This window comes from Coregonus clupeaformis, chromosome 27, assembly GCF_020615455.1.
Source record: "Coregonus clupeaformis isolate EN_2021a chromosome 27, ASM2061545v1, whole genome shotgun sequence".
Taxonomy (NCBI): Eukaryota; Metazoa; Chordata; class Actinopteri; order Salmoniformes; family Salmonidae; genus Coregonus; species Coregonus clupeaformis.
Genome location: NC_059218.1, coordinates 40,082,944 through 40,104,909, shown reverse-complemented (window position 1 = coordinate 40,104,909; position 21,966 = coordinate 40,082,944). Strand labels below are relative to the sequence as shown.

Sequence of the window (21,966 nt, the reverse complement as noted above, 5' to 3'; positions counted from 1 at the left end):
GCTGATGATTTCTTAACTGAAACCGCTTTATAGAATCTGCTATTTCGAAGGAGAACTAGCGTGGCGTTGTCCTGCTGAGTTGAAGTTTCATTGTGGGATTTCCAAACCCAAGATAGGGCTCTATCTCTATGAGCCAGAAAACGGCAAAACGAGTGACAAAAGAGGAAAAGGAACATGCAACCAGAGGTGAGTAAGTAGCCTACTTAAATGACAGAATTCATGTAGCTTTTTGGAACGCTTTATAAGTCACTTTAACTGGATTTTAGGGGTTTAACATAATGTCGGTTAATGATCTCTTAACTAGACTAATTCAGTCCCCTCATCAATAATTGAATATCACAACGGTTTTTACTATTAATAAGGCTACCTAAACACAGTCGATACAATTATACAAATAACAGGGGAAACGACGGGATACAATTATGAACAGTGTAGGCTAAGCAGAATATGCACTGTGCATGGATTTTAGCAGTGGCGAGAATATGACCGTATGGGCGTGAAACGAGAGAGAGACACCCAGTCTGTTATGCCAACTGTAAGTGCGATAACAGACAAGAGACAGAAGAGCGAGTAGACCGCGAGCTCTCACTGGTTTCACTACAGGGAGTCCAGCGAGCTCTCATAATAACGTCACATTTAGACTTCAGGAAAATGAGGACAATAAAAGCACATAATGCCGTCAGATTGCATTACCATAACTTTTAATAATAGGCTAAATGTAATTAAAAATACATATTTAATCATGGTGGGCACTGCAGGCACCTCAGAGACTAGCTACTCAGACTCAAGGTAAATCAAAACCGTTATACAGTAAGGGTGCAACAAAACATCTCTCTCTGTCTTTCTCTTTCACTCTCTTTTCTCTCTTTTCTCTCTCTCTCTCTCTCTCTCTCTCTCTCTCTCTCTCTCTCTCTCTCTCTCTCTCTCTCTCTCTCTCTCTCTCTCTCTCTCTCTCTCTCTCTCTCTCTCTCTCTCTCTCTCTCTCTCTCTCTCTCTCTCTCTTTCTTTCTTTCTTTCTTTCTTTCTTTCTTTCTTTCTTTCTTTCTTTCTCTCTCTCTCTCCCCCTCTCTCTAAGGTAAAAGGTTAGATGTCATTTAGCCAATTTCTAAGGACCCCAAAGGATCTTGAATTTTTAGACTATGGAGCAAATTATGTTGGTGTAGACACAAACTAATTAAAGTTTATTAAATCATGTGAATTAAGGAGGTTAAATAAAGTGCAGGTAAAGCCACAGAAAGGTTGATAAACATGAGGATTTATAAGTTGAGATTATGGAACTTTTAATTGCCTTTTCCTTAGAGGAAAGTAAAGGTGGGGATCTTTGGGAATGTTTCAGTTCAACATCCATATTGGACATTCCAGACAGACTGTCAAAGGGGTATTGTTTTTCTGTGTCAGACTTCAACATCTTGCATAAACAAATGTTTTTGTATTTTTGTTCCATATGAGTTGTTGTGTTAAAGCCCTGTTCTATGCTGTAGACATGAAAACAAGTGATTGGCATTTTTTTGTTGTTGTCCTAAATTAATTGACAGTACAAACCACCTTATTCTAGATTGTTAGGTGGCAGATGGGGGTCTATCTCTGCCCATAGCCACAGCCGACCCTAAGGCTGCAAGACCACTGTCTCTCAACGCCCACTGATCATGTGTGGACACTAACGTAGCCATCCTGATGGCTTATCATCAGCATTAAAGTGTAGGAAGCTGGGGATAAAGTAATTTACCATAACTTAACCACATGCATATACAGTGGGGGAAAAAAGTATTTAGTCAGCCACCAATTGTGCAAGTTCTCCCACTTCAAAAGATGAGAGAGGCCTGTAATTTTCATCATAGGTACACGTCAACTATGTCAGACAAAATGAGACATTTTTTTTCCAGAAAATCACATTGTAGGATTTTTAATGAATTTATTTGCAAATTATGGTGGAAAATAAGTATTTGGTCAATAACAAAAGTTACTCAATACTTTGTTATATACCCTTTGTTGGCAATGACACAGTTCAAACGTTTTCTGTAAGTCTTCACAAGGTTTTCACACACTGTTGCTGGTATTTTGGCCCATTCCTCCATGCAGATCTCCTCTAGAGCAGTGATGTTTTGGGGCTGTCGCTGGGCAACACGGACTTTCAACTCCCTCCAAAGATTTTCTATGGGGTTGAGATCTGGAGACTGGCTAGGCCACTCCAGGACCTTGAAATGCTTCTTACGAAGCCACTCCTTCGTTGTCCCGGGCAGTGTGTTTGGGATCATTGTCATGCTGAAAGACCCAGCCACGTTTCATCTTCAATGCCCTTGCTGATGGAAGGAGGTTTTCACTCAAAATCTCACGATACATGGCCCCATTCATTCTTTCCTTTACACGGATCAGTCGTCCTGGTCCCTTTGCAGAAAAACAGCCCCAAAGCATGATGTTTCCACCCCCATGCTTCACAGTAGGTATGGTGTTCTTTGGATGCAACTCAGCATTCTTTGTCCTCCAAACACGACAAGTTGAGTTATTTTGGTTTCATCTGACCATATGACATTCTCCCAATCCTCTTCTGGATCATCCAAATGCACTCTAGCAAACTTCAGACGGGCCTGGACATGTACTGGCTCAAGCAGGGGGACACGTCTGGCACTGCAGGATTTGAGTCCCTGGCGGCGTAGTGTGTTACTGATGGTAGGCTTTGTTACTTTGGTCCCAGCTCTCTGCAGGTCATTCACTAGGTCCCCCTGTGTGGTTCTGGGATTTTTGCTCACCGTTCTTGTGATCATTTTGACCCCATGGGGTGAGATCTTGCGTTTCCTAATAATTGCTCCCACAGTTGATTTCTTCAAACCAAGCTGCTTACCTATTGCAGATTCAGTCTACCCAGCCTGGTGCAGGTGGTGCAGGTCTACAATTTTGTTTCTGGTGTCCTTTGACAGCTCTTTGGTCTTGGCCATAGTTGAGTTTGGAGTGTGACTGTTTGAGGTTGTGGACAGGTGTCTTTTATACTGATAACAAGTTCAAACAGGTGCCATTAATACAGGTAACGAGTGGAGGACAGAGGAGCCTCTTAAAGAAGATGTTACAGGTCGGTGAGAGCCAGAAATCGTGCTTGTTTGTAGGTGACCAAATACTTATTTTCCACCATAATTTGCTAATAAATTCATTAAAAATCCTACAATGTGATTTTCTGGATTTTTTTTCTCTCAATTTGTCTGTCATAGTTGACGTGTACCTATGATGAAAATTACAGGCCTCTCTCATCTTTTTAAGTGGGAGAACTTGCACAATTGGTGGCTGACTAAATACTTTTTTTCCCCACTGTATTTTTCTTTCTGATTGATACAGTTTCACCTTATTCATTTATGCCAACTGATCATTTATCTCAAAGACAAAGCAAAAGGTATGAGAGGACTCAAGAAGGTTTTTATTGAGGCCATTTAAATTCAATTTTGGGCCACCCAAAACCACCTAGCATTTACACCAAAACCCCTCTGTCCAATCTAGTAAACTTTCACATGACAGGAGCCCACTGCCCATTGGCAGCAAACTCACTCATCCTCGGTACTCGCAGTGCCTCGTCACATTTTGCAGGCCATGTGGTGTACATTACGTTCAGAAGAAAGGTGCTCAGGCAAGAGATAATGAATATTGGTGTCGTTCCTTTATCTTGCAGGATATTCTGCTGTCCCGGTGAGAGAGGTTTATAGAGATAAATAATGTGTCAGTTTCTCACTGTGTGTGTAGTATGTGTATTGGTAGTGCACAATCGAACTCCTACTTACTTTATGGTAGGATTTACTATAACCACAGTGCGAGATGTCATCTTAAATACCCTGGATTATGTTCTGTTGCAGCAGGATTCTAGCTTCTCATCTGTGGATGTGGTGATTATTGAGTCCCCCTGCCGTAATACGTGTTACAAAATCTTCTGCTGTCGATTGAAGAAAGCCATCAGAATGGGAAGAGAAATCTCCCCTGAAGGTTTGTTGACGAAAATGTTATGTTTGCACCCGGTTTGGGTTTTTGATATAGGGCTTTGGGTTTTGCTTGAATTCAGGCATGTTGATGTCATTCACCAGGATTAGTATGTCCCCTTTCACAGTAGTGGAACCCCCTACCCCAGCCTGCATGCCCCCCCCCCACCCATTACTGCAGTATACAGAGTACATTACTCAATTTTATTACTCTTACATGCATGTGTGTGCTTGTGCAATATAGCTGAATGGGCTTTGAAAATAAGTATTGCCATGTACAGTATTTGAATGAATCTTTCATAAATGGATCTGATTCTGAATGTTGCACACACATAGATTCTACCACAACTGCATTCACAATCTTCACTCCACACAACCAAAATATATGCTGCTGATGATGATGATAATGATGATGATGATGATGATGATGATGACCCTTGCTAAACACAACAAACTGCCAACATCCAGAACAGATTTGATTCTGCTTCCTTCTGCCCTGCCCTCGAGTGCTTCACAACAATCACCTTGGATTTCACAACTGAGTCTGTGTCGCTCTTCTGCATATTCAACATGTCTCAATGGTGCTGGGTGCAGCACAGTAATCCTTCAATGCTTTTTTCCTTCATGGGAGAAGTACTAGGTGATGATATCTTGTATCACATTTTATGAACGTGTGCAGAGCTCTGGGCCCGTATTCATGAATTTTCTCAGAGCTCTGGGCCCATATTTATAAAGCGTCTCAGAGCTCTGGGCCTGTATTCCTAAAGCGTCTCAGAGCTCTGGGCCCGTATTCATAAAGCGCCTCAGAGCTCTGGGCCCGTATTCATAAAGCGTCTCAGAGCTCTGGGCCCATATAAAAAAGCACCTCAGAGCTCTGGGCCCATATTCATAAAGCGTCTCAGAGCTCTGGGCCTGTATTCCTAAAGCGTCTGGGCCCATATTCATAAAGCGTCTCAGAGCTCTGGGCCCATATTCATAAAGCACCTCAGAGCTCTGGGCCCATATTCATAAAGCACCTCAGAGCTCTGGGCCCATATTCATAAAGCGTCTCAGAGCTCTGGGCCCATATTCATAAAGCGTCTGGGCCCATATTCATAAAGCGTCTCAGAGCTCTGGGCCCATATTCATAAAGCGTCTGGGCCCATATTCATAAAGCGTCTCAGAGCTCTGGGCCCGTATTCATAAAGCGTCTCAGAGCTCTGGGCCCGTATTCATAAAGCGTCTCAGAGCTCTGGGCCGTATTCATAAAGCGCCTCAGAGCTCTGGGCCGTATTCATAAAGTGCCTCAGAGCTCTGGGCCCGTATTCATAAAGCGTCTCAGAGCTCTGGGCCCGTATTCATAAAGCGTCTCAGAGCTCTGGGCCGTATTCATAAAGCGCCTCAGAGCTCTGGGCCGTATTCATAAAGTGCCTCAGAGCTCTGGGCCCGTATTCACAAAGCGTCTCAGAGCTCTGGGCCCGTATTCATAAAGCGTCTCAGAGCTCGGGGACGTATTCATAAAGCGTCTCAGAGCTCTGGGCCCGTATTCATAAAGCGCCTCAGAGCTCTGGGCCCGTATTCATAAAGCGTCTCAGAGCTCTGGGCCCGTATTCATAAAGCGTCTCAGAGCTCTGGGCCGTATTCATAAAGCGCCTCAGAGCTCTGGGCCTGTATTCATAAAGTGCCTCAGAGCTCTGGGCCCATATTCATAAAGCGTCTCAGAGCTCTGGGCCCGTATTCATAAAGCGTCTCAGAGCTCGGGGACGTATTCATAAAGCGTCTCAGAGCTCTGGGCCTGTATTCATAAAGCGTCTCAGAGCTCTGGGCCCGTATTCATAAAGCATCTCAGAGCTCTGGGCCCATATTTATAAAGCGTCTCAGAGCTCTGGGCCTGTATTCCTAAAGCGTCTCAGAGCTCTGGGCCCGTATTCATAAAGCGCCTCAGAGCTCTGGGCCCGTATTCATAAAGCCTCTCAGAGCTCTGGGCCCATATTCATAAAGCGTCTCAGAGCTCTGGGCCCATATTTATAAAGCGTCTCAGAGCTCTGGGCCTGTATTCCTAAAGCGTCTCAGAGCTCTGGGCCCGTATTCATAAAGCGCCTCAGAGCTCTGGGCCCGTATTCATAAAGCGTCTCAGAGCTCTGGCCCCATATTCATAAAGCACCTCAGAGCTCTGGGCCCATATTCATAAAGCGTCTCAGAGCTCTGGGCCCGTATTCATAAAGCGTCTGGGCCCATATTCATAAAGTGTCTCAGAGCTCTGGGCCCGTATTCATAAAGCGTCTCAGAGCTCTGGGCCCATATTCATAAAGCGTCTCAGAGCTCTGGGCCGTATTCATAAAGCGCCTCAGAGCTCTGGGCCCGTATTCATAAAGTGCCTCAGAGCTCTGGGCCCGTATTCATAAAGTGCCTCAGAGCTCTGGGCCCGTATTCATAAAGCGTCTCAGAGCTCTTGGCCCGTATTCATAAAGCGTCTCAGAGCTCGGGGACGTATTCATAAAGCGTCTCAGAGCTCTGGGCCTGTATTCATAAAGCGTCTCAGAGCTCTGGGCCCATATTTATAAAGCGTCTCAGAGCTCTGGGCCTGTATTCCTAAAGCGTCTCAGAGCTCTGGGCCCGTATTCATAAAGCGCCTCAGAGCTCTGGGCCCGTATTCATAAAGCGTCTCAGAGCTCTGGCCCCATATTCATAAAGCACCTCAGAGCTCTGGGCCCATATTCATAAAGCGTCTCAGAGCTCTGGGCCCGTATTCATAAAGCGTCTGGGCCCATATTCATAAAGCGTCTCAGAGCTCTGGGCCCGTATTCATAAAGCGTCTCAGAGCTCTGGGCCCGTATTCATAAAGCGCCTCAGAGCTCTGGGCCCGTATTCATAAAGTGCCTCAGAGCTCTGGGCCCGTATTCATAAAGCGTCTCAGAGCTCTGGGCCCGTATTCATAAAGCATCTCAGAGCTCTGGGCCTGTATTCATAAAGCTTCTCAGAGCTCTGGGCCCGTATTCATAAAGCGTCTCAGAGCTCTGGGCCCGTATTCATAAAGCATCTTAGAGCTCTAGGCCCGTATTCATAAAGTGTCTCAGAGTAGGGGTGCTTCTAGGATCAGATTACCCCTGTCCATATAATCTTAATCAAAAAGGCAAAACTGAGCTCTGGGCCCAGCATCTCAGAGCTCTGGGCCCATATTCATAAAGCGTCTCAGAGCTCTGGGCCCATATTTATAAAGCGTCTCAGAGCTCTGGGCCTGTATTCCTAAAGCGTCTCAGAGCTCTGGGCCCGTATTCATAAAGCGCCTCAGAGCTCTGGGCCCGTATTCATAAAGCGTCTCAGAGCTCTGGCCCCATATTCATAAAGCACCTCAGAGCTCTGGGCCCATATTCATAAAGCGCCTCAGAGCTCTGGGCCGTATTCATAAAGCGTCTGGGCCCATATTCATAAAGCGTCTCAGAGCTCTGGGCCCGTATTCATAAAGCGTCTCAGAGCTCTGGGCCCGTATTCATAAAGCGTCTCAGAGCTCTGGGCCCGTATTCATAAAGCGCCTCAGAGCTCTGGGCCGTATTCATAAAGCGCCTCAGAGCTCTGGGCCCGTATTCATAAAGTGCCTCAGAGCTCTGGGCCCGTATTCATAAAGCGTCTCAGAGCTCTGGGCCCGTATTCATAAAGCGTCTCAGAGCTCGGGGACGTATTCATAAAGCACCTCAGAGCTCTGGGCCCGTATTCATAAAGTGCCTCAGAGCTCTGGGCCCGTATTCATAAAGCGTCTCAGAGCTCTGGGCCCGTATTCATAAAGCGTCTCAGAGCTCTGGGCCCGTATTCATAAAGCATCTCAGAGCTCTGGGCCCGTATTCATAAAGCGTCTCAGAGCTCTGGGCCCGTATTCATAAAGCGTCTGGGCCCATATTCATAAAGCGTCTCAGAGCTCTGGGCCCGTATTCATAAAGTGTCTCAGAGTAGGGGTGCTTCTAGGATCAGATTACCCCTGTCCATATAATCTTAATCAAAAAGGCAAAACTGATCCTTGATCAGTACTCCTACTCCGAGCCACTTTATGAGAGAGAGGCTATAAGGACACGCCTGGTGCTCAAATGGATGACGTACTGTGTGTCGCACAGTGTGGAGACGGATTTGGGCACAAGGCATGTCAGTATGGCCTCTCCGGCTTTATGGATACGGCCCCTGCCTCACTCGCTCCTATTTAACTTTCATTTGGCTCCATCTAGTGGAGAGTATTAAAGTATAAAGAGTGACAACTCAACAGAGAGAAGTTACCATCAGTTTGTGATGCTCATGCTGCACATAAAATAGCTTTCCCTTTGATGCTGGTGTCCCTGCTATAGCCTACCTTGCAAATACAATATGTAGACTATAGGATTGGAATTGTATTGGAAAATCACTCCCCCGAGGTGACGTTTTAACGATAGAGATTATGGGAAATTGTTTCTGGAAGCTGGCTATTTATTGTGTCTACCTTGAAGCTTTTCCCAATGACTGTGGAAATGTTTATGTTTGTAAAAGTGGTCAGTTATTCTTTATAACGTTACCTAATGATAGACAGGGTCATAATATGACTGCATCATATAGATTGTAGTTAATATATTAAATAGCCTTCTCCCTGCACTTATTAGGACTGATTGTAATCTATTTCTTGAAAAGCTCATTTTTGTTTGATCATTTCGCTAATGCAAAACCGTTATGATTCATCATGATGACGACCATCTTCATGCCTAAACAGATTATTTTGGGTCGTAACAGGAAGAGACAGCATGCTAATATAATTGTCCAGAGCAGTAGGCCCAAGAATACTCTTCTTTATTACTTCCGTAACTTATTAGCTGCTCATCAAATCTTTAAGGGTGGGGATTGCTTGGCTTCCCTTTTCTTTCCTTTTACTCATGTTGTAGGATAATTGTATGTAATGGAGACCTGCGGTCGATTGGATGTTTATCAATTCAGCCATGAAGACATCAATGTCACAATCCATAACATTCGCCATTTACAGTATATTTAATGACAGGGTGAATAAAATGAACATTTTCCATAACAATGGATAGACTTCTAAGCCATTATAGGCCATTTGATGTTTGTAAAGGGGTTCCCTTATCTTCCCGCACACCAGTAGGCTACAGTGGCCCAGTAATGGACGTTTTTGGCCGATCAGCGATGCCTTGGGATAAATCATTAATGAGCATTCCTGAAGACATAATGGCCTTCCACTAATGCTTTATAATGATCTCCTATCACAACCACGTGCACGGATTTAATGGATGGAATGCCTTTGAGAATTCTCCGTTTAAACTTCGAAAAGTCCTCTCCCCTTTCACTGTGCATATCGGGAAGAGCTAAAACATTAACAAAGAGCTCCTCCTTGGCTCCGCGAAGCATGACTTTCCCTCTCCGGAGATCAACATCAGGTGCGCTCATTTAAATACATTTTATTATTAAAATATAGACTAATCTAACAAAAAAAAAGCGTTTTGTTTTGGAAGGAGGCCCAGGTAAATTCAATCAAATATTAGGCTAGCTTACTGATGCCCTCGCCTAATGCTCCTGTAAGCATGGATTGAAGTAGTTTTCCCCCTGGTGGAGTGACGCTTGTGAGTAGAGAGTGCTGTCCACGGTGCTGATCTTAAAGGTTACGGTCCAAAGAGCTGATGTAGTGACATTCCCTGTCGAATATAATTGAATAGGTGTTTCATAGAAATAGAAGTGTACTTTTGCTCTGTCCAAGGTGCTGAAGTTATAAGTGACGCTCTCTGTCCAAGGTGCTGAAGTTATAAATGACGCTCCATGTCCAAGGTGCTGAAGTTACATTTGTTTGCTTTCCTGCTATATTTTATGTTAAAGAAAAATGGATCTATTCACAGTTTAATTGTTGTTGTTGTTGTTCTTCTTTTTTGTGGGGTTGTTATTTTACTGTTGACACGAGATGACAAGAATTGGGTAGTGATGTGTAAGTGATTCTCTATGAAATGCAGGTGGCGCAATTGAAGAAATGATCTGTCCAAATTCTTCACCAAAGGACCAAAGAGAGAGGGCAATTTAAGAAATGATCTGTCCAATATCTTCACCAAAGGACCAAAGAGAGAGGGCAATTGAAGAAATGATCTGTCCAATATCTTCACCAAAGGGCCACAGAGAGAGGGCAATTGAACACCAAATGAAATGAATGATAATCAAAACACCGAGATTTATATCACGACTGAAGCAACTTATAATTTTATGGAAATTATTCAGCCAAATACTAAAACGGTTATAATAGGGGGAAGTTATAATAGCTTATGGGGAAATGTTTATTTCACATTCAATCTCATTCAGTTTCAAGCACAAATATGATTGCTTATGCTTTAATTATTCATCCAAATAAAACTAGGATGCGTCACTCATTGATCCCCTATTAACTTTCATCGACAACTTTCATTTATTTTTTAGGGCAAATCATACTCAAATCAACTTTTTGTAATTGTTGATGTCGTTTACGATATTGTTGTTATTGCCGTTTTTTTCTGAGACCCATTGTTTTTGTACTATACAATTCTTATTTTATTCTATTGAATGAAAGGTTAATTACATTTAGGATAGGCCAAAATGGCGCCAAATCCGACACCACAACAACATTTCTATACATTTAAATCTGATGACAAATGTGGTTGTTACCTGACTCAAGAGAGGCAACAGACAGATGTTACCCCAAGATGAAGACCCCCCACCAAAGTCTTTCTTGAGTCTGACGACATTTCTCAAGCTTATGTTCTCGGCGCTTCGGAAAGCACCAATTTAAGCCTCTCGAAAGTATAGGCTCTTATGCAGATTCACTTCACATGGCCGCAGCCCTGTTGGAGAGGCGACAGGGGAGCTGAATGAGCTTAATCTGCCGCAAACAAGTTAGTTTTAGCAGAAAGCACAAATCTAGGAACACCTCCCTACCCTTATTATTTTGCAATGGGCCATAGGATGCTATCAGTGATCTTCTGTTCTCCCTGGATTTATATGATGCGACATTTTCTTTCTGCGTTTTGCATCAGCTTCTCATGCCTTGCCTGTCAGATGCCTAAATTCAGTTATGAAGATTCCTGCAAAAAGCGCCCGCAGTTTCTCCTAATGCATTTGGTTCAGACTCCTATGCCGCAATTCATATCGCAGAGATGGAGAGGTGGAAGGAATAGTAGGGGATACTCTGCACCTAAATGAGGCAAGACCTCTCTCTCTCTCTTGCTCTCTCTCTCTCTCTCGTCATAGCCTAACATGTATGAGTGTCTCTCGTCATAGCCTAACATGTATGAGTGTTATACCACGTGGCACAAACAGCTCTTTACTGTAAGTCATACTGTAGGTTATGTGGCATTGGCTCCAAACCCGAGGAGAGGATTGCTTGCGGTTGCTGCATTAAGGGCACACACAACTATGACAAGAGTTGTTTCATTGATTGAAAAGCATTTGGAGGACTGCATTTTTTCTCACGGAGAGTGGATGGATGCATCCCAGCCGGTGTGCACGCAGGAGAAGCTGCAGTGATCAACAACACATCGAATGTATAAATTGGAGAGACTAGCTGTTGATTCACAGCTGAAGGCGCCCGAGCCCACTGGGCACAGACGTCAATTCACCGTCTATTCCATGTTGGTTCAACGTAATTGCATTGAATTGGCATTGAATTGACGTGGAAACAACGTTGATTAAACCAGTGTATGTCCAGTGGGAGGTTTGTCTGCTCGGAATATCCAGAATCATTTTTTTCCAGCTGTGACAATAAAACTATAATGACTTTATTACGCACTTTAAGGATATAATGGATTATTTGGTTTACATAAAAACAATACTGCTTAGATTTCATTGGATAATATTCATTATTTGGTGAGTGGTGGATATAGAATTTTCTTCTGGGACGTTTGCCATCACTAAGCCGCCAAACTGGCTATGGCCGCTGCGATCGCCAGCTCCCTCATTCGGCAGAAGAGGGAGCGGGAGCGAGAGAAGGCGAATGCCTGCCGCTGCACAAGTAGTCCGAATATTTGCAAAGCAGGGGACAGGGGACCCTGTGAGAAACCGAGCAAGCTGAACGTGTTCTCACGCGTCAAACTCTTTGGCTCTAAGAAACGGAAGAGAATAAGGCGACCAGGTGTGCTCTTGAGTGTGATTTCTCGACATAACACAAAAACTGTCATCATCATAATCATCATCATCACCATCACCACCAACTCTTCGAACACCACGAACACTTCCATCCTATCCCATTTTAAATGTGACGACCTCGGAGTAATGGCACCTCTGTCCAAATTGTGATGGTATAGTATAAGAAATACATTATTTGACTATCTATCCATCAAACTGTCGTGCTCCTGCAAGTCCATACACTCATCAATGAATTACCTCACTCAAACACTTAAGACACTGTCATCATCGGATAAGAGCACAACACATTCACACTGCCATGCTTCTGTTGTGCATGAAATTATCATCTTAACAAGAATGAAATTCAAAACACAGTGTCAGTGTACAGTATCCAGACAGCTAGATCACCTGTTTTTGAAACTATGAATGAGCTTGATATTGCATGGCCGGCCATCACTATCCCAGGTACCCATCACACTGTTTTGGGTTTGTGTGATGTCTATGGGATGCCTGAGGTTCCTCGGGTGGTTTACTACTGACTGTGTGTGAAGCAGTAGCAAACTAGCTAGTAGAGTTGGACTATAGACTTGGTATATGTCTTTTTTATTATCTCCTCTCTCCTTCTCTCTTCCCTCTCCTCCTGTTCTCACGTTCTGCCCTGTTGTCTCCACAGAGCCCCAGCTCAAGGGGATAGTGACGAGGCTGTACAGCCGCACAGGCTTCTGCCTTCAGATGCAGGCTGATGGAACCATCGATGGAACCAAGGACGAGGACAACAGCTATGGTAGGACTATTTGTATTTGACTGTGTTTTTGCCTTGAATTCGTTCAAATTTCAGATGATTGTGATATTGAATTCAAGAAGAGAGAATAGTCGGCTTCTCTTCTTTTGCTCAACATTTTCTGTAGCTCTATGTTCCCTATTACATCTCTGGTAGAATGTTTCCCTTATACAGTCTACACTCAGAAAAAAAGGTGCTATCTAGAACCTATAAGGGCTCTTCGGCTGTTCCCATAGGATAACCCTTTGAATAACCCTTTTTGGTTCCAGGTAGAACTCTTTTGATTCAAGGTAGAACCCTTTTGAGTTCTATGTAGAACCCTTTACACAGAGGGTTCTACATGGAACCCAAAAGAGTTCTACATGGAACCAAAAAGGGTTCTACCTGGAACCAAAAGAGTTCTACCTGGAACCAAAAAGGGTTCTACCTGGAACCAAAAGGGTTCTACCTGGAACCAAAAAGGGTTCTACCTGGAACCAAAAGAGTTCTACCTGGAACCAAAAAGGGTTCTACCTGGAACCAAAAGAGTTCTACCTGGAACCAAAAAGGGTTCTACCTGGAACCAAAAGAGTTCTACCTGGAACCAAAAAGGGTTCTACCTGGAACCAAAATAGTTCTACCTGGAACCAAAAAGAGTTCTACCTGGAACCAAACGAGTTCTACCTGGAACCAAAAAGGGTTCTACCTGGAACCAAAAGAGTTCTACCTGGAACCAAAAATGGGGACAACAGAAAAACCCTTTTTTCTAAGAGTGTACAACCCATCCTTTCTTTTGGATTCCACATTGCAGCTGTGTTCAACCTCATTCCTGTTGGGCTGCGAGTGGTGGCCATCCAGGGGGTTCAGACCAAGCTCTACCTAGCCATGAACAACGACGGCTTCCTTTACACTTCGGTGAGTCTCACTTTACATTTTAGCAGACGCTCTTATCCAGGGTTAAGTGCCTTGCTCAAGGGCACTTCGGCAGATTTTTCACCTAGTCAGCTCGGGGATTCAAACCAACGACCTTTCAGTTACTGGCCAAACACTCTTAATTGCTAGACTACCTGCCGAATCCATTGGGTCTCCTACACACTTTTCCTAGCTAGGTTTCCATGTGGCAGGTCGTATATCACATTATAAACTGGCTGGTTCGAGCCCTGAATGCTGATTGGCTGACAGCTGTGGTATATCAGACCTCATACCACAGGTATGACAAAATATTTATTTTTACTGCTCTAATAGGTAACCAGTTTATAATAGCAATAAGGCACCTCAGGGGTTTGTGGTATATGGCCAATATACCGCATTGTGTTTTGCCTAAGAACAGCCCTTAGCCGTGGTATATTGGCTATATACCACAAACCCAGAGGTGCCTTATTGCTTAAGTATACTATTACCTGTGTTACTGAGCTAATTGATTACGTTGAAGGTCACCTTAACTGCCATGTTAATTATATTTAAGCATCAATTGTTGGTGTGAAAACCAAAGTGACTGGAGTGATGACTAAGGTCAGTAGTTGTGCAGTAGTTGCTGCTGTGAGTGTGGCAGTGGCAACCACATTGTGTTTTTAACTTGTAATAGTGATCTTGTCACTTTGTTTATGTCCCCATTGGTAACCTGGGGGCTATCTTTATGAGAGTGATGGTTTGTATTCTGTGGAGTTGCAAGTTACCATGGAGACACATGAGTATGGAAATGCTAATGTCAACCCTCTGAAGTTGGGATTATTTCAGCTCTGATGAGGTCATTTCGCAATGTGGATGGAAAAATAAAGCATGGGCTGAATTTCAAACACTGCATTTAGATTCACTCTGTTTATTTAGCTAAGTTGCCTAAAGCCTAGCCTGTGTGTGTGTGTGTGTGTGTGTGTGTGTGTGTGTGTGTGTGGCGCGCGCGTGCGTATGATTGGATGTGTGTGTGTGTGTGTGAGTGTTATCACCATAAACATTGTTGTCTCTGGATATCTCTTGCCAGAATGAGGTTTTGTATCGATCTTTGCCAATGAAAGTATTGACCTTTGTCTGGCAATTGAATGAGTCTGTTTTCAAACTATGCAGTTGAAAAGTAATCAGCTCGCCACCACAATCTGAGCGAGCTGTAAGTGTGATGGATGGCTCATGGTGGCTCCAATAGTCGGAGATTACCATCATAGGCATGTTCACACAGTATGGCAAGCCAGTTCAATTCAGCTCGTCAGTCAAATGAGGTTTTCACAACTCAATTCTGAAAGTGATCAGTTGTAAGGGACCTCTTACTGTAGATTTGCAGCTGGGCCCTTTGGGGCAGGCCTATGCTGATTTGTAAGCTGTACTGCTCTGGACAGATTCTCGTAGTGCTTCACGCCAGGTAGTTATTCCATCCCTTCTGTCCTCATTCAATTCCCTTTGGACATTTGATATGAATGGATAGCCTGGGTGAGAGTGAAATGGTTGAAACTGGGTGGAGCTTTCTCTCTTTCTCTGCCTCTCCCTCTTTCTGTCTCTGCCTCTCTCGTTCTCTCGTTCTCTCGTTCTCTCTTTCTCTGCCTCTCTCTTTCTCTGCCTCTCTCTTTCTCTCCCTCTCTCTTTCTCTGCCTCTCTCTTTCTCTGCCTCTCTCTTTCTCTCCCTCTCTCTTTCTCTGCCTCTCTCTTTCTCTGCCTCTCTCTTTCTCTCCCTCTCTCTTTCTTTCCCTCTCTCTTTCTCTGCCTCTCTTTCTCTCCCTCTGCCTCTCTCTTTCTCTCCCTCTCTCTCTCTGCCTCTCTTTCTCTCCCTCTCTCTTTCTTTCCCTCTCTCTCTCTCTGCCTCTCTCTTTCTCTGCCTCTCTCTTTCTCTCCCTCTCTCTTTCTCTCCCTCTCTCTTTCTCTCCCTCTCTCTTTCTCTGCCTCTCTCTTTCTCTCCCTCTCTCGTTCTCTGCCTCTCTCTTTCTCTGCCTCGCTCTTTCTCTGCCTCTCTGTTTCTCTCCCTCTCTCTTTCTCTGCCTCTCTCTTTCTCTCCCTCTCTCTTTCTCTGCCTCTCTCTTTCTCTCCCTCTCTCGTTCTCTGCCTCTCTCTTTCTCTGCCTCGCTCTTTCTCTGCCTCTCTGTTTCTCTCCCTCTCTCTTTCTCTGCCTCTCTCTTTCTCTGCCTCTCTCTTTCTCTGCCTCTCTCTTTCTCTGCCTCTCTCTTTCTCTGCCTCTCTCTTTCTCTGCCTCTCTCTTTCTCTCCCTCTCTCTTTCTTTCCCTCTCTCTTTCTCTGCCTCTCTCTTTCTCTCCCTCTCTTTCTCTGCCTCTCTCTTTCTCTGCCTCTCTCTTTTCCTCTGCCTCTCTCTTTCTCTGCCTCTCTCTTTCTCTCTCTTTCTTTCCCTCTCTCTTTCTCTGCCTCTCTCTCTTTCTCTTCCTCTCTTTCGCTCCCTCTCTTTCTCTGCCTCTCTCTTTCTCTGCCTCTCTCTTTCTCTTCCTCTCTCGTTTTCTGCCTCTCTCTTTCTCTGCCTCGCTCTTTCTCTGCCTCTCTGTTTCTCTCCCTCTCTCTTTCTCTCCCTCTCTCTTTCTCTGCCTCTCTCTTTCTCTGCCTCTCTCTTTCTCTGCCTCTCTCTTTCTCTCCCTCTCTCTTTCTTTCCCTCTCTCTTTCTCTGCCTCTCTCTTTCTCTCCCTCTCTTTCCCTCCCTCTCTCTTTCTCTGCCTCTCTCTTTCTCTCCCTCTCTCTTTCTCTGCCTCTCTCTTTCTCTCCCTCTCTCTTTCTCTGCCTCTCTCTTTCTCTGCCTCTCTCTTTCTCTGCCTCTCTCTTTCTCTCCCTCTCTCTTTCTTTCCCTCTCTCTTTCTCTGCCTCTCTCTTTCTCTCCCTCTCTTTCTCTCCCTCTCTCTTTCTCTCCCTCTCTCTTTCTCTGCCTCTCTCTTTCTCTGCCTCTCTCTTTCTCTCCCTCTCTCTTTCTCTGCCTCTCTCTTTCTCTCCCTCTCTCTTTCTCTGCCTCTCTCTTTCTCTGCCTCTCTCTTTCTCTGCCTCTCTCTTTCTCTGCCTCTCTGTTTCTCTCCCTCTCTCTTTCTCTGCCTCTCTTTCTCTGCCTCTCTCTTTCTCTCCCTCTCTCTTTCTCTGCCTCTCTCTTTCTCACCCTCTCTCTTTCTCTGCCTCTCTCTTTCTCTGCCTCTCTCTTTCTCTGCCTCTCTCTTTCTCTGCCTCTCTCTTTCTCTCCCTCTCTCTTTCTTTCCCTCTCTCTTTCTCTGCCTCTCTCTTTCTCTCCCTCTCTTTCTCTGCCTCTCTGTTTCTCTCCCTCTCTCTTTCTCTGCCTCTCTCTTTCTCACCCTCTCTCTTTCTCTGCCTCTCTCTTTCTCTGCCTCTCTCTTTCTCTGCCTCTCTCTTTCTCTGCCTCTCTCTTTCTCTCCCTCTCTCTTTCCCTCTCTCTTTCTCTGCCTCTCTCTTTCTCTCCCTCTCTTTCTCTGCCTCTCTCTTTCTCTGCCTCTCTCTTTCTCTGCCTCTCTCTTTCTCTGCCTCTCTCTTTCTCTCTCTTTCTTTCCCTCTCTCTTTCTCTGCCTCTCTCTTTCTCTTCCTCTCTTTCGCTCCCTCTCTTTCTCTGCCTCTCTCTTTCTCTGCCTCTCTCTTTCTCTTCCTCTCTCGTTTTCTGCCTCTCTCTTTCTCTGCCTCGCTCTTTCTCTGCCTCTCTGTTTCTCTCCCTCTCTCTTTCTCTCCCTCTCTCTTTCTCTGCCTCTCTCTTTCTCTGCCTCTCTCTTTCTCTGCCTCTCTCTTTCTCTGCCTCTCTCTTTCTCTCCCTCTCTCTTTCTTTCCCTCTCTCTCTTTCTCTGCCTCTCTCTTTCTCTCCCTCTCTTTCCCTCCCTCTCTCTTTCTCTGCCTCTCTCTTTCTCTCCCTCTCTCTTTCTCTGCCTCTCTCTTTCTCTCCCTCTCTCTTTCTCTGCCTCTCTCTTTCTCTGCCTCTCTCTTTCTCTGCCTCTCTCTTTCTCTCCCTCTCTCTTTCTTTCCCTCTCTCTTTCTCTGCCTCTCTCTTTCTCTCCCTCTCTTTCTCTCCCTCTCTCTTTCTCTGCCTCTCTCTTTCTCTCCCTCTCTCTTTCTCTGCCTCTCTCTTTCTCTCCCTCTCTCTTTCTCTGCCTCTCTCTTTCTCTCCCTCTCTCTTTCTCTGCCTCTCTCTTTCTCTGCCTCTCTCTTTCTCTGCCTCTCTCTTTCTCTGCCTCTCTGTTTCTCTCCCTCTCTCTTTCTCTGCCTCTCTCTTTCTCTGCCTCTCTCTTTCTCTCCCTCTCTCTTTCTCTGCCTCTCTCTTTCTCACCCTCTCTCTTTCTCTGCCTCTCTCTTTCTCTGCCTCTCTCTTTCTCTGCCTCTCTCTTTCTCTGCCTCTCTCTTTCTCTCCCTCTCTCTTTCTTTCCCTCTCTCTTTCTCTGCCTCTCTCTTTCTCTCCCTCTCTTTCTCTGCCTCTCTCTTTCTCTGCCTCTCTCTTTCTCTGCCTCTCTCTTTCTCTCCCTCTCTCTTTCTTTCCCTCTCTCTTTCTCTGCCTCTCTCTTTCTCTCCCTCTCTTTCCCTCCCTCTCTCTTTCTCTGCCTCTCTCTTTCTCTCCCTCTCTCTTTCTCTGCCTCTCTCGTTCTCTCCCTCTCTCCTTCTCTGCCTCTCTCTTTCTCTGCCTCTCTCTTTCTCTGCCTCTCTCTTTCTCTCCCTCTCTCTTTCTTTCCCTCTCTCTTTCTCTGCCTCTCTCTTTCTCTCCCTCTCTTTCTCTCCCTCTCTCTTTCTCTGCCTCTCTCTTTCTCTCCCTCTCTCTTTCTCTGCCTCTCTCTTTCTCTCCCTCTCTCTTTCTCTGCCTCTCTCTTTCTCTGCCTCTCTCTTTCTCTGCCTCTCTCTTTCTCTCCCTCTCTCTTTCTCTGCCTCTCTCTTTCTCTGCCTCTCTCTTTCTCTGCCTCTCTCTTTCTCTGCCTCTCTCTTTCTCTGCCTCTCTCTTTCTCTCCCTCTCTCTTTCTCTGCCTCTCTTTCTCTCCCTCTCTCTTTCTCTGCCTCTCTCTTTCTCTGCCTCTCTCTTTCTCTGCCTCTCTCTTTCTCTCCCTCTCTCTTTCTCTGCCTCTCTCTTTCTCTCCCTCTCTCTTTCTCTGCCTCTCTTTCTCTCCCTCTCTCTTTCTCTGCCTCTCTCTTTCTCTGCCTCTCTCTTTCTCTGCCTCTCTCTTTCTCTCCCTCTCTCTTTCTCTGCCTCTCTCTTTCTATCCCTCTCTCTTTCTCTGCCTCTCTCTTTCTCTCCCTCTCTCTTTCTCTCCCTCTCTTTCTCTCCCTCTCTCTTTCTCTGCCTCTCTCTTTCTCTCCCTCTCTCTTTCTCTGCCTCTCTCTTTCTCTGCCTCTCTCTTTCTATCCCTCTCTCTTTCTCTGCCTCGCTCTTTCTCTCCCTCTCTCTTTCTCTGCCTCTCTCTTTCTCTCCCTCTCTCTTTCTCTGCCTCTCTCTTTCTCTGCCTCTCTGTTTCTTCTCTCTTTATTTCTCTCACATTCACACTCCTGTCTTTATCTCCTCTCTGTCTCCCTCTTTAGGAACACTTCACCCCGGAGTGTAAGTTCAAGGAGTCTGTGTTTGAGAACTACTACGTGACCTACTCCTCCATGATCTACAGACAGCAGCAGTCGGGCAGGGCCTGGTACCTTGGCCTCAACAAAGAGGGGGTCATCATGAAGGGGAACCATGTGAAGAAGAATAAACCGTCAGGCCACTTCATCCCCAAGCCACTGAAAGGTGAGTGGGTCTTACTCTGAGAGGCTATGAGTGGGTCTTAAGGCATCCGCATGCTTCCCAGCCGAAACAGTTCTGAATGGTTGATGCATATATAATGACGACATTTTGTGACGTTTTTGAGCGTTTTTGTCCCGGCTGTTCGGACACACAAACATTTTTCTGGAGGCAAACCGAAGTCGGTAGCCAAAGTCTACGCCCCTTCGTCTGTGATTTGGTCAACAATATAGATTCTTCAATAAAGTCTTTGTTGTCATTCAACAAGAGACAACTTCTTTATTCATGCACATTTTTCATTGAGAAATACTGCACCAAAAATATTAGTTAGATGTAAAATTGCGCGACTAAGAAATCCTTGGCAAAAATGTCAAAATTAATGACAGCAATTTATATAGCAGATTTCTTGAGTTATCTTAATTCTGACTATTTTGAGGACGTGTATACTGGCTATGGCGTTCAAAATGGACAAACAGTACTATTGCCACTTTTTTCTCTTTTAAGGGAGTCGAACGGAAGCATGCTGACGCCTTTACTCTGAGAGGGTCTTACTCTGAGAGTCTGTGTGTCAAATCAAATCAAATCAAATCAAATTTTATTGGTCACATGCGCCGAATACAACAGGTGCAGACATTACAGTGAAATGTGTGTGTGTGTGTATCTGTGTTGAAGGTTGTTGGGGGAACTGTTGGAGTTAAGGGGCTTGTTAGAAAGACTCACCCTAGTATATTGCAGAAGAATATCATGTTTGTCAAAGGCATGACCTCTGCACAATACAGATACCCAGAGTTTATCTTTACCATCTCTGCCTCTTTGTCTTCCAGTTGCCATGTACAGGGAACCGTCTCTCCACGATCTGACCGAGTTCTCCCGCTCCGACAGCGGTACTCCCACTAAGAGCCGCAGTGCATCGGCCCTGCTGAACGGAGGAGGGAAGCCGCTGAGCCAGAACGAGCAGTCCACATAGCTGTGGGGGTCAGCGTCGGGCAGAGGCGGCTCTCACAGTCTCACCGTAAGCAGACTCAACTGATCTTCGTCAAACTGAACAGGTGGAGAGGAAGCAAATTAGGTTAGCTTAGTGTGTACTGAAACCACTGTGACAGACTATGACATCATCAATTAAATCAATCCATGAGCGAGCTTCTGCGGGTCAACTTTGCTATGAACTTCGATACGAAAAGCCTAAGCCATTTTGCTGGTCTGAAATTTATATTCTTCCTTGTATTCTTGAGCATATGTAGCGTATTACCCATGTATATCTCTCCAAAGGTCTTGAGAGGGAGTTACTGGTCAGTATTTATGTGGTCCGTGAACTGTTGCTTTCATGCCTCCTAAAAAAAGCTTTTTTGTGTGTTTGAGTCCAGGGTGTACATATCTGCAAGCCTTCTGCTTCGTCTGCCATATAAACTGCTTGCCAGCTATACTGATTGCGATAATTTTTCCTGTGTACCAAAGAGTCAAGCGTGTTTCTCTAGTTTTACTCAAGGCAAAGAAAGGAAGAAAGAAAGAAGGAAATTGAATCACAAGCATAGGCCATGTCCTAAATCCCTCTTGCCTACTACTAAAACGACATACTGTGTAGTGTGTACCAATCGTACTACATACTATTTAGAATGTACTGTTTAGTAAACATTTATGCAGTAAGCAACAAATATCAACATACTAGGCTCACCCATACTGAGAATGCGCCATCTAATGCACAATTGCGTTGTTTCCCGACATTCATTCATTTTGGTACAACTCTTCCCCTTTTTTTGATTATCAGCTGATAATGTTGATGTTGTCAAACACACGTAGGTCTAAAAAGACAATTGGCTTCCTCAATAGCATGCAGAGAATTTGTACTAGATGAAAAGCCTAAATGAGTATGACATCCTGGCATTTAAAGCATACTCCATTTTCAGAATGTGTCATAGTATAACATTTTCTATTTTCTCATACCCAATCAGCCTACTATTTAGAACACAAGTAGGCATTGGGTAATTGGACACGGACAACGTGTGGTCTATAGCAGCTTGTTTTAATAATAAAATAGAGAAACAGTGTAGTTGTTTAAAAACTTATGTCAACCCTTTTACAGTATTGCGTCATTAGTAGGCTCCTTTGACATAACAAACTATAAACTACATTTCATATTGTATTTAGATGTGTTCAGTCATTTGCTTGCATGTATGTGTGTTTAGTGTTATTTGTGTGTGTGTGTGTGTGTGTGTGTGTGTGTGTGTGTGTGTGTGTGTGTGTGTGTGTGTGTGTGTGTGTGTGTGTGTGTGTGTGTGTGTGTGTGTGTGTGTGTGTGTGTGTGTGTTGAAGGCTAATAACATAATCCTTTATGTTTTATTTTACTATGAAGCGGGGATAATTAGTGACATTGAGGCTCTTGCAGATTAAATGATTGTTTGTGTTCTCCTTCATTGTTTTTTCCCTGGAGCCTAATAGATGCTGATGTTTATCATTTTGATTGATTGACTGATTGATTTATTGAAAATATTATTGCATGGGAGACTGTGGACCTCTGG

The 21,966-nt window shown here is 44.6% G+C and overlaps 1 protein-coding gene across 4 annotated transcripts; it reads left to right on the top strand.

The window, feature by feature from the left end:
* Positions 1–24: 24 nt before the first annotated feature.
* Positions 25–21,694, top strand: LOC121542107 (fibroblast growth factor 13). 4 transcript variants are annotated; one of them, XM_041851570.2, is made up of 6 exons: positions 25–186; positions 3,837–3,960; positions 12,709–12,819; positions 13,607–13,710; positions 19,258–19,456; positions 20,275–21,694. In XM_041851570.2, the coding sequence occupies exons 1-6, from the start codon at positions 175–177 to the stop codon at positions 20,415–20,417; spliced, it is 693 nt and encodes a 230-aa protein (XP_041707504.1). In that variant the 5' UTR covers positions 25–174; the 3' UTR covers positions 20,418–21,694. The 4 variants fall into 4 exon arrangements, with proteins under 4 accessions (XP_041707504.1, XP_041707503.1, XP_041707505.1 ...); XM_041851569.2 differs by having other exon boundaries at positions 3,834–3,960; XM_041851571.2 differs by lacking the exons at positions 25–186; positions 3,837–3,960 and adding an exon at positions 9,268–9,337.
* The last annotated feature ends 272 nt before the right edge of the window (positions 21,695–21,966 follow it).

Excerpts from the sequence above, each read along its gene's own strand:
- LOC121542107 (XM_041851567.2), top strand. The coding sequence starts at position 11,841 with ATGGCCGCTGCGATCGCCAGCTCCCTCATTCGGCAGAAGAGGGAGCGG. Across the intron at positions 13,711-19,257 it reads ACGGCTTCCTTTACACTTCG|GAACACTTCACCCCGGAGTG; the intron begins GTGAGTCTCACT and ends CTCCCTCTTTAG. Across the intron at positions 19,457-20,274 it reads CATCCCCAAGCCACTGAAAG|TTGCCATGTACAGGGAACCG; the intron begins GTGAGTGGGTCT and ends TTTGTCTTCCAG.